Source organism: Erigeron canadensis, chromosome 2 (genome assembly GCF_010389155.1).
Source record: "Erigeron canadensis isolate Cc75 chromosome 2, C_canadensis_v1, whole genome shotgun sequence".
In the NCBI taxonomy this organism is placed as follows: Eukaryota; Viridiplantae; Streptophyta; class Magnoliopsida; order Asterales; family Asteraceae; genus Erigeron; species Erigeron canadensis.
This window is the reverse complement of record NC_057762.1, coordinates 45,398,951-45,410,753: the sequence shown is the minus strand read 5'-3', so window position 1 is coordinate 45,410,753 and position 11,803 is coordinate 45,398,951. Positions and strand designations below refer to the sequence as shown.

The window sequence follows — 11,803 nt, the reverse complement described above, 5'->3', positions numbered from 1 at the left end:
ATGGTGAGAAAATAGAGCTGATGTGAGAGTAAAAAGTGTAGATGAAAATGGTGAATGGTTAATAATGGTCAAAGAAAAGATTTAATTGGTCAAAACACAAAATATATCAACCCTAACTATGTATCTCAAAAATTGAAAGACAAATACAAAAAAAAAAAAAAAAAAAAAAAAAAAAAGATTAAGCTATCTCATCTATAACAAAATGAAAAAAATAAATAATATCCATTGGAAACTTTGTCATTTTTTTTAAAGCTATATATTTTTCGGTAATTTATTTTGCTTAATATACATTTTAAAGTTTTGAATTAAAATACAAATTCTTTTGTAATTTGCTGAATTACAAAAATGAAATCTTATAACTTCTTTATACACATTGCATTTTACAAGTGAAAAGTTATGTTGAACATTTCGAATATGTCAACACTCTTATTAATCCACCGTTAATTTCAGCTACAGCTAATAGCTACCGGTCAACAACTACCAGCCTACAACTAGCAGCTAATTTTGTCAAACATACCCTTAGTAATTATTATAGTTTGTATTTCTAATATTATGATTTGTTATAACGTTAGTTATCATTTATATAAAATTTTGTTTATTTATTTGGATACGGACGTTTGTTTCTCGGCTCTTGATTATTTCAATTTTTGTGGTCGATACACGCGCTGAAAAGGTTGTTTTATGCAAAGTTTATGATAACATAAAATGGCTAGGATGCTCTACACTTTAATGAATTATCTGATTATTTTCTCTTAGTCTTATAAATAACATGTCAATGTGTCATGTTTGATATTTAAACATGTTAGTAAAATTTATCAAATCTTTATATTAAAGTTATCAAAATCACCGCTAACATTTTTTTTAACGGTCAACTGAAATTTTATTAAATGAGACTGAGAACTAGAGGCTAAACATGAGCACCAATATGCAAGGCCAAAATACAAGGAGCTCTAAAAGAAGACACCAAAACTAGAGTTTCTTCGGGGGTAACCAATTAAATTAGGCCCCATTCTTACCGCCAACACTTAAAAGCTCAATTGTTTGTTAGTTCATTTTTCTATTTTACATAATATGAAAATGATACTTCCTTTTTGTAAAGTTAATTATTTGAGTTATTCTTATTTAGATCACAACAAATGTCACGTGATTTGCGATTACGGCCCTATAACGAATTTAAAGTTAATATATTTTTCGGATCGATGTGACAGAACATTTAGCTTCATATAATATTTTCATTTTTATATTGTCATGTAAAAGAAATTTACATTGACAATTTGACATGATGATTGATAGGCCGGTGAAGCCGTGGAGGGGTCGCTGTGTTGAAATAAAAAGTAATTACGAGTATTTAGGATTTCAAATTTTGGAGCCGCCTTTGTAGATGGTTATATTTCGGAGCCTTCGTCAGTTGCTTTTGCAGATAGTTCCAATCAAATTTTGTTGGGTCGGGTCGGATTGGATTTTGACCCAGCTGATCATGCCTAGTGGTCTATATTTAATTTTATTATTGATATTGGTAATTATTAAGATTGTAGCTTAAAAAGATTGAAATATATGGTGCATTTAGAAACAAGCAGGATGATAAAAATACCTATTTATAGGGTGAAAGACACATATCTAAGTCATTCAACAGTTGTTATTAGGAGAATACTTTGAATTCAAATGACCTTATACTATTTATGATAAAAATGCCTTCATCTTAAATTTGATTCTCAATAATTCAACCAGCGTATCAAACGTTTTTATAATTCTTAATTAACAGTAACATTAAAATATATATACTAAGATAGAGTAGCAAAATAGAAATCTATTATTGTAGTAGTACGTGTTCATGTCATGTTTCTTTACAAGAAGTTTTATATTAGGATCGAAATTAACCTTCATTACATATGTGCGTTTTGGGTGTGGCCAAGACAATAATTAAATTAATACGGTCGTAACATGGAAAAAAAACATCATCTATTTACTCGATCGATCGTTTACTTTATATACAAATTTATTTATTTTATAGGTAAATTTTACACTCACACCAAAACTAATTACAAGCCAAATCGATTAACTTTTGACTTTTAAAATATATAAATAAGCAGAAAAGGAAATGAAGAAAATATATAGATGGGTGATTACTCAAAGAATCAATTCATTACACGTACAATTTTAACCCTCTCATACATTGATATTAATTGTTGATAAATTTTGGTTACGTACCCCTCATGATGAATCCCATTAAAGTTTCAATAATTCACCACTACTACTAGTACTGCAAATACGCTTCTGCTGCCGCAAATCATTATAAAACCGTCTAATAAACTCCTCTGCCGCCTCGTCCACATGACTGTAGTCCTCACCACCATCATCCACATTACTCATCAACGGAAATGGCGAGTCCGTCACTCTAAGCTGCCTAACAACCGGACTCCTCCCAAACCCTGGCAGCGCCGGGGACGCCGCCTCACTATGAATCATCTCCATTGCCTTGAGAACCACCGCCATCATGTCAGTTTCCTCTGCTGCAGGTTGCTCCTTCAAAGTATGGTGTTTCTTATGAAATGTAAATATAGAGAATGGATGATGGTTGTTAGTGCAGCTGAATTCGTATTCACCACCGGCGGGTGGTGGTGGAGGAGAAGAAAGGTGGTTTGAATGACTGGGGCGGTTGAGGGCAAAAGTAGCGGCCCAATTGTGGTGGTGATGGAACAAAAGGTTTTGTACGGCCTTGCCGGCGATCTTGGCACGTTTCATCATCAAATTAAGGTCTAGCCATAACTTGCTTTTCGATACGCCTTTACAATTACGTAGCATGTAGTAAAACAAACGAAGCACGCTCCAAAGTTTCTTTTGTATAACTGGTGATTTTTGTTCCATTTTTTTTTTAGTTTCTTTTTGTTGTTTATTGATTTCTTTGTTTGTCTTGTTTATCAGAGATGAAATATTAATTAGATAGGTTGAGCACATTGAGAACGAAAGAGTTGCTTATTTAAAGGAAAAGAGATGCAAAGTCATCTTATTGTACATCAATAACCGACATATAATAATATAATAATAATTTTATATATATATGTTGTCTGACTATGTAACTACTTTTTTGCTCCTAATTAAGCAAGATTATACATCACTACTTAGTATCAAAACTTAGGACACGATTGTAGAAAACATTCCAATACAGATTTCATTTAAGGAGATGATAATCCTTATAACATCATTATTTTAACCATATAAAACAATACATATATATTTTACATAATTAAATTATATATTGTATACTAAAATATGTATATATTTTTAGTGTGGACTTTTATAATTATTTTTTAACACTTCATTTTTTCACACTCACTTTTTAGTTAGTGTGGACAAATGGATTGTTACAAAGTAATTATGAAAATTCACACTAAAAAATGTGAACTTATACTTCTACACACTTTTTAATGTGGATAAATTTTTACACACTTTTAGTTCTATATATTTTTATATACATAAAAACGTGACAAAATTTTTAATTTGTTCACCCTCAATAAAAGTGTGGACGAATACAACATTTTTTTTGTAGTATTTGGTTAATAGAAGTCTCTTATGCTATATGTATAAAACTAGAAACTTTTAGCTACAGTATAATTAGTTGTCAAAATTAAACTACTCATCGCAAGTTAAAACTAAAATCAAATTGAAATATAGTCATTATAACATACATAAAAAGCATCACAATAAGAATAAAACTCTTTGTGAGGTTCAAAGTCAAAAAGGCGATTACTTAGCGAGAGGGGTTAACTTATTGTGACCACCACCACCACTTAGCTTTCACCTGCCTCGATCACTATGATCCAATATACGTTGCCGTAGCAACAAGAACTCTACACAACGCTCCAAAATATCTAGTAGTATAACTCTATCTACTATAAGTATTTAGTCCAAATATATTTGATATATTCTAATCGATCTAATGTATTTACAAGGAAAGAATATTAACGATTATTAAGTGAGAGTATAAAGATTAAAGAATGAGTAATTAAATTATACGGAGACATCTCTTAAGAGTGATTAGTATTGTACTCGATCATATAATGCACAACGATGATTGATTTGAAATACTTAAAATACAAACTTAAGCCGATTTTAAAAACAAAATATTTCAAAATACACGTGTGGTTAATTTGTGATGACGGGTTACTACATTTTGTCAAATTCACAAAGCTTATATATAGTCATTGTTGTTAGTGGTGGCGGCAATTAGTGGTGGTGATGCTAACAAGTATTATAAGTATTTAATATAAAAAAAAGGTGGTAATATAGTTATATTAAGTTAAAAAGTAGATGTTCTAAATAAATGTGATTGAGATCATCATATTTTACGTGTATATATATATATATGTTTAAAATAGTGAATAAGAACGAGATACATATTAGAGTTATGTATTTAGTTGAAAAATATTAGATGAAACAATCAAACAAGTATTTTACAATGTAACATAAATAAGGTATATAAAATTGTGATATTCAATGATAAATTTATCAAAAATAATTATATTAATATTATTACCTTTTTATAAATGTGTAGAGAAAGAAATAACGTCCACTTGATTAATTAAACAAATAAGCTCATATGTGTCAAGCTCATATGTATCTTGTTACCACAAATACATATGAGCTTATTTTGTTTAATTAGGTAGTAACAAGATACATATGAACTTATTTCTTTAATTAATCAAGTGGACATTATTTCTTTCTCTACACATTTATAACCATAGTACGAATAATAGGGTTAGGTTGCTTTTTGGTATATGTAAATTTTTATCAAAGCTTCTCGAAAGTTAATATATATGTTTTTATCTTTTCTCAAAAGTTAGGCATCACTCGCTCTGCATTTTCCTAAATAAAATCGTGAACCATGTGATAGTAATGCGTTAAGCATGTACTTAACCTATCTTAATTTGATGTGTGGTCACATATCATAATCTTAAATAATACTTGTTTTATAACTTGTTTCATAGAAGTTTATTAAAAGATTACGTAACTAAAAATTAAACACTATACGTCAATAAATAGAAAAAACATTAAACTAATATTCCAAAAATGCAAAGTTATAAACTACCCTCGGCATCCTAATTTAAATGTTTAATTTTAGTTTTTCAAGTTTTTTTTTATAACTTTAACCATACATATTTTCATTTGTATTATATAAAATCGGATATGTAATATATGAATGATGAACTGATTTTTATATGAATTTACGGTCAAAATTGCTAAAAGATGACTTCAAAAGTTATAATAGGACATTTAAATTAAAACGGAAAGAATATTTTGTTAGCGTATTATATTGTCTTTTTCTTATATTATATAATTTAAATAAATAAAAAAAATTACAAAATAAAGAATGCGTACTGCATGCATTAATAAAAAAGAAAAATCTCTTCTCTCTTTTTAATTAAAAGAGAAATTACTCAAATCTTTTTTTATAAAAAGAAATACTTGGGGTTATTTACTTATTTTTTACAACATGTCCATTGTCCAACCCTTTTTCTTGTAACAACTTTAAAATTTCTTGAAAAAATACTTGAGAAAATAGCCTCACGTAAGGCCTTATTAGGAACCACCGTTCGTTGCAACTTGCCACAAGCTAACATATATAAACTCAATATCTTTATTTTAGTTTAGTCTACTTTGAAATTATACGTCTTATTGACCCAGTTTAAAATGAAAAAGAAAAAGTCTTTCTTACTCTGATGGGTTTGTTTGCTTTTAGCAATAATATATATTGTCCTTTTTCCATACTACTTGTTATTGGCTCTCTCTTTCGTTCTCAAAAGTTTTTCGTCTTTTCATTAACTTTACGATTTTTCAATATTGAACCACACCGTGAACCATATGATAACCCATTTGTGAACAAATTCGAGTTTTGCCGTAAAGGACTTGGTGAAGTATTATGGTGTACGACTAATGATTTACGACACGGTGACTATACGATGGATGCCAAGTTTTGTATATGCTTATAGGGCAATGTAGTGAATTTAAATACATTTCATTGGATCAAATTACCTGATAAATGAAAATGTTTGTGAAAAGCAAACCAAAAGTGTCCGCACGACAATTAAAAAAACAATAAACAAAAACAGCATAAAAATGTATATAAACCGGCCACTTGAATACACATTGGAAACACCACTCTCTAAAGTTTGTTTATAGTATCAAAAAGAAATGCACATTTGTTATGGACTTTTGGTAGTATTGGGCCTGTTGGCTAAGCTCTCCTATAAAATAATAAAAGTACACAAACTCTTCGAGTAAAGCCGATTAAGCGGATGATCAATAAAGTAAAGTGGTTTTCTTTATATTATAATTATATCAGAATTTATTTTCAGAAGAAAAAAAAATAAAAATTTAAGGCATCCTAATATATGCCGATTTTAAATCTCAATTAAATAAGTGCTGGAAATGTAAAAAGAAATAAGAAAAATGTTAAATGAAGCTCTTAGGGCTAACGTGCATAAAAAAGTTGTATGTTTTCATATCAGAAGTTCACCCCTGAATTTTATGGTAAGTGTACAACTATTTAATGCACCTTAACGAAAGCCCTAATGGCTTCGTTTAACATAACCCAAGAAATAAATCTATGCATGTTGGAGTTTGTCTATGAAAGAACTATCACTTCCATAATTTGGTTTGATTTTCAATTATGTACTCGTAATAACTAAAGATATGGATTATAATACTTATTCTTATTATTCCAAATATCCAGGTTTGTTCTAAATTCGCATGTAATCGTATCTTAATCAACTAATATAAACACATCAATGAATTAATAATTGAACAACTCTTCCCACAACATCGATCCCGAATATGAATGTTCATAAAATACTAGCTAATTATTAATATAGCGAGCATACTCTATGCATGATATATGATATATCGATATTAATCAGCCAATGTCACGGCATATCATGCATGTGTTTTATTAAAGATCGATCATATCGTACTAAATTATCTATACCTAAAAACAATTTTATACTCGTCAACGTACTTTCGTTAAAACACTCTAACAAGTAGCTAGGTAGAGGAAGGCATATTTGTTGTCCTACACTTTAATTAATTGTGATGGAGCTCTTTACATGGATTATGATATGCGCGCTGCTCCTTCATCAACTAACATTTCTGTAACTTCTAGATATATGGATCGTGGGTTCTAGTATCTTGTTAGATGATCGTTATTTAATAAAATTTATATCGTTCTAAAGGAAAAGTAGGTAGAGAGAAGGTAGAAAAGAAACACTTTTACACATAAAAATTAGATAAATTTATTTGCATTATTTCTCGAAGGAAGTATTTGTTGTAGTAGTGAAAGTAATATATCTTCATTAAAATAAAAGTGGTTACATTTTGTGTATATATGCCATTTACAAGTGTACGCTTCAACGATTTCGCTCGCTATATCCAACAAATACATGTAGCAACTTAACATTGTTTGGAACACCCTTAATTATTACAAATATATATGCCGCAAATTCTGATATACGTACTCGTATGAATTTGCATTTCTCGATTCACACACGGAAAATTAAATCTAGCTTGGTATGTACCCCCTAGCTTGTTTCTGGCCGGCCGGGTCATTATAGAACAATTTTCAATGCCACATCCCACAAGCTAGCTAGCGCCAAATTAAGTAGCCATGCATGCATGGATCGACCCGATTATATATATACTTTTCTTGCTCCGGCCGTGTGTACTTAAATTAGTTTAGATATATGGACCAAATGATGAGGTTGCATTGGCATTCTGTCGCCTTAAGTCTTTGTAAAACCGGTTTATAAACTTCTCAGCTGCCTCATCCACCACATGGCTGTCCTCATCATCTACACTATTATTCAATGGAAACGGAGAGTCGGTCACCCTCAGTTGCCTAACCATGGGACTCCTCCCAAACCCCGGGAGCGCGGGCGATGAGTTCTCGCTTTGAATCATCTCCATGGCCTTCAACACGGCCGCATAATTGACAGCCTTCATGTCAAGATCCCCGCCATTGTGTTGTTTATTTTTGGAATAAGTACTACTGTGGTGTTTCTTGTGGAACGGGTTCAAAGAGAATGTGTGGTGGTTATTAGTAGAAGGGCTGTTGCTGCAGCTAAACTCGTATTCACCCGGCGGTGGAGAGAGGTTGTAGGCAGCAAAAGATGTAGCCCAGTCGTGGTGGTGGTGGTGGAACATGAGGTTGTGTAAGGACTTACCCGCGATTTTGCCAAGTTTCATCATCTTGTTGAGGTCGTGTAATAGCTTACTCTTGGATATGCCTTTGCGTAACATGAAGTACAATACACGTACTAATTTCCATACTTTCTTTGCAAAGAGTGGTGCATTCTGTTCCATTTTTGTAATTAATTAATTAAGGATCTTTAATTAGGATTCTTGATGAGAGAGTGAGATATGATGTTGGAATGTAATGGAATTGTTTGAACAAATGGGAAGGTGAGAGACGGGTATTTAAAGGGCAATGAATTAAATGGAGGTGCCGTACGTGGAGGGAAGAATGAGTCATACAAACTAACCTTTCATGTTAAGTTAACTCGCCTTTCTAGCTAGTGCAATTTATTTATTATTTATATACTTTGTTTTATGATTTACATTTAAGAAAATTATTTCCATTTTTCATATGATAGATATGCTTAAAATGAAATAATTTAAAATAGAAAAGTCTTTAATTTTGGAATATTTCATCTGGTTTCGAGTAGATTATTGGAGGTTTTCGGAATGTTGAGATACATAGACATTCGGGTAGTTTACTACCTGTTTAAGAGTAGTAAGATACTTTGTCGTTATAGAGAAAATAAAATTAACAAAAATTATGTCAAACTTCCAATTTGAATATTGTTATCGTTAATTCCTTTGTATGAAGAACAAACTTTATCATTTTAAACTTTGGCTAATTTCTATGAAATGGCATAATTAAGAATTTATATATAGGAATTTGTGTTTGAAATGACTTAGATGATTTCCCCGGCCCATGGCCCATAAAGAACTGTTTATAAGATACAATTAAAAGGCCAAATAACATTTTAGAGTATCACCATTAAATTGTAAATTCAATTACAATTAAAATGTCTCTTTTGCAATGTATTAGAGGGACTTGATAAAAATTACGAGTAATAGAGATTAGGGTAAATAACAATTTGCATTGAAAATTGATACTCCAAGGATACTTTTCAGGCAAAAAAAATTGTTACCAACTACAAGGACCGTTGTGACAATAAGTCTATAGAAAAGATTGCTTTCTTTTAAGCAACCTGCACCATTATTATACTTTCACACTCGTACATTGTTTAAAGAACGTGGTGGAGGTAATTGGTAATTTGGAGTTCGTGGACCAAAAAGGTTAAAGAAAAACAGGCCTAATTTGTAGGAGGTTGTGGGCACAGCTGTTGACAACCAATAGTTAACATGTTTATGAAGTAATTAATTAACAAAAAAAAAAAAAAAAAAACCCTAATTAACTAAACAAAAGTATGCCATGTGTACTACTGTACTTTTGTTACAATCTTGGCTTAGATTGCTGCTTTTTGCAAGATGGTGTTTTCTTTTAGCTACTAATTAATTATTTCCGTTTTTCTCAAAAGTAGATTAGTAGTCAAGATTACTTTCTGCTTTTACAACAAAGTCGTGAACTAAAAGACCACAATTAACATGCGTACGTTGATGTATATACAGATATTTAACGTGTAGGTTTGATCACACTCGATTAAATATATTCATGAGCTATAATGATCGATAAATAATTCATACGCTATAAGAAAATCATACGAGAAGTATTTGTTCATTATCGACGTTTTAAGATTCAAGAAATTAAGCTTCAATGCGAGATCTACATGATAGATACAACAATCAAGATTCCTTACCTTTTGCGCATTCAAAGTTAATTGGATTGTCACATATAAGTTCAAAATGTTGGATAGTAGGCAAAAGAAAAGTGATCGAGTACTAAAGATCCAACTAACATAAAACAAACACACTACGTACCAAAAATATAACCCACTCAAGAACACAACGGAAACAACTCTTTATAAAGTTTGGTTATAATATTGAAAAGTAATACGGAGTAATTAATAGTTAATTGTTCCGGTACTTGGTGTGCATGGTGCTAATACTTATACATGTTAATTAATAAACATATAAAGGTGTATTCAATTCGTACCACTAGGAACACATATAAGCAATAGCAATTATAGAGCATTAGTTAATTAAAAAGTAATCAATCAAGTATTATTCTTCATAAAAAGGGAAAGTGGCATTTGTATTATCCACCTATTTTAGTGGTCAAATGCATATTATAGTTATATTTTGGATAGTAGAATGTCTATCCATTGGAACAGACTAAATCAAATACTTTTTGGAAGTACAATAATGTGATTACAAGATTAATAGTGTTGATCAATGATTGAAACTGAATACCATGAGTGACTACTGACTAATATCCCCATTCATCTTTTTCATCTCATCTAGCTAGCTAATAACTAGTAACTTACACTCGCTAGGAAAACAAAAACGGTATTTGATCATTTGATGCAATTACTGAGCAAATAACCTAAGGACAAAACCTTTTTATTTTTATATAAATCAAAGGTTCGACCATATTTGCTATCAGGAGACACATATCAATCGAGTATTTCATTTTAATTATATATATAAAAAAAAAGGCTACTAAAAAAAGGGTACTAAAAAAGGGTACTAAATAGAGTACTAATTTTAAAAAAATGCGTTGGTCTTCCCTTCTTTAATTTCGAAATAAAGAGGAGGATATTTTATTAGGCAGTTGAGGCCTGGCTTTATAAGCCCACTAGATAAATAATTAAATTTACAGGCTTTTTCAAAACATCATGATTTATGATAGGCTATTTTCTCAACTGGGCCGCTCACATTTTAATATAAGAAACCACGAATTTCATAGACTCCAAAGTTAACTACCCTTAACTCCTTAAGGCCTTACAATTAAATTTTCCATCATTATATTTTAACAAAAGCTTTTCAAAGAGTTTTTGGAGCAATAAGCTCTTAGAGGTCGACTATTTATATTATACGAATATTGCTATGATTACATGTGCTCAACTTGCATACATGTGATCATAGCAATATTCGTGCACATATGATCAAAAATTCAAATCTTCACATAATTGTATAACAGATGATAATCTATGCCTCCACACAATTATAAACTTTAAAATTACATATAATTTATTCAGAAAAGAGTCAAAAAATAATTTTCATGTAAAGAACAATCATCGGTTGGACTTGATTTAAAAACTTCTCAAATGTTCTCGCAAAAAAAATAGTTCTCAAATTAACTTTACCACACACACACACACACACACACACATATAAGGCTGATATATACATTATGAGGCTGTTAGGCACCTAAGTTCGGTAAAAAACCCCTCACATACCTTTTTTAACCATAAAAATCACGGGGGCCAAACATTTATTCAAAATATTAAAATATTGGTTATGTGAGAGGCTTTTCACCCAACTTGGGTGCATAACAACCCAAACTCTTTTTCTCATATATATATATATATAATAAAGTCAAATAAGTTGTTAGATGGCACACGGAAATTCACAGTTACGTTCAAACAAACAATATACGAACATGAAATCCTAAAGAGAAAAGTACATTTTTGGTACCTGAAGCTGTCAAAATTTTCACTTATAGTCTCTAAGTGAAAAAATTACATTTTTAGTACCTGAAGTTGGTTATTTTTTTCATTTTTGATACCAAGCACATACGCCATTTATTTTTTCCATTAACGCCCTCACGTGAGGGTATCAAAAA

At 30.7% G+C, this 11,803-nt stretch overlaps 2 protein-coding genes across 2 annotated transcripts; both read right to left on the bottom strand.

Annotated features, from left to right (window-relative positions):
* Positions 1-2,099: 2,099 nt before the first annotated feature.
* LOC122589619 lies at positions 2,100-2,966 on the bottom strand. Its single transcript, XM_043761926.1, has one exon. The coding sequence runs from the start codon at positions 2,953-2,955 to the stop codon at positions 2,227-2,229; it is 729 nt and encodes a 242-aa protein (XP_043617861.1). The 5' UTR covers positions 2,956-2,966; the 3' UTR covers positions 2,100-2,226.
* Positions 2,967-7,324: 4,358 nt separating this feature from the next.
* On the bottom strand, positions 7,325-8,413 carry LOC122589823. The gene has a single exon (XM_043762144.1). The coding sequence runs from the start codon at positions 8,350-8,352 to the stop codon at positions 7,726-7,728; it is 627 nt and encodes a 208-aa protein (XP_043618079.1). The 5' UTR covers positions 8,353-8,413; the 3' UTR covers positions 7,325-7,725.
* Between the last annotated feature and the right edge of the window lie 3,390 nt (positions 8,414-11,803).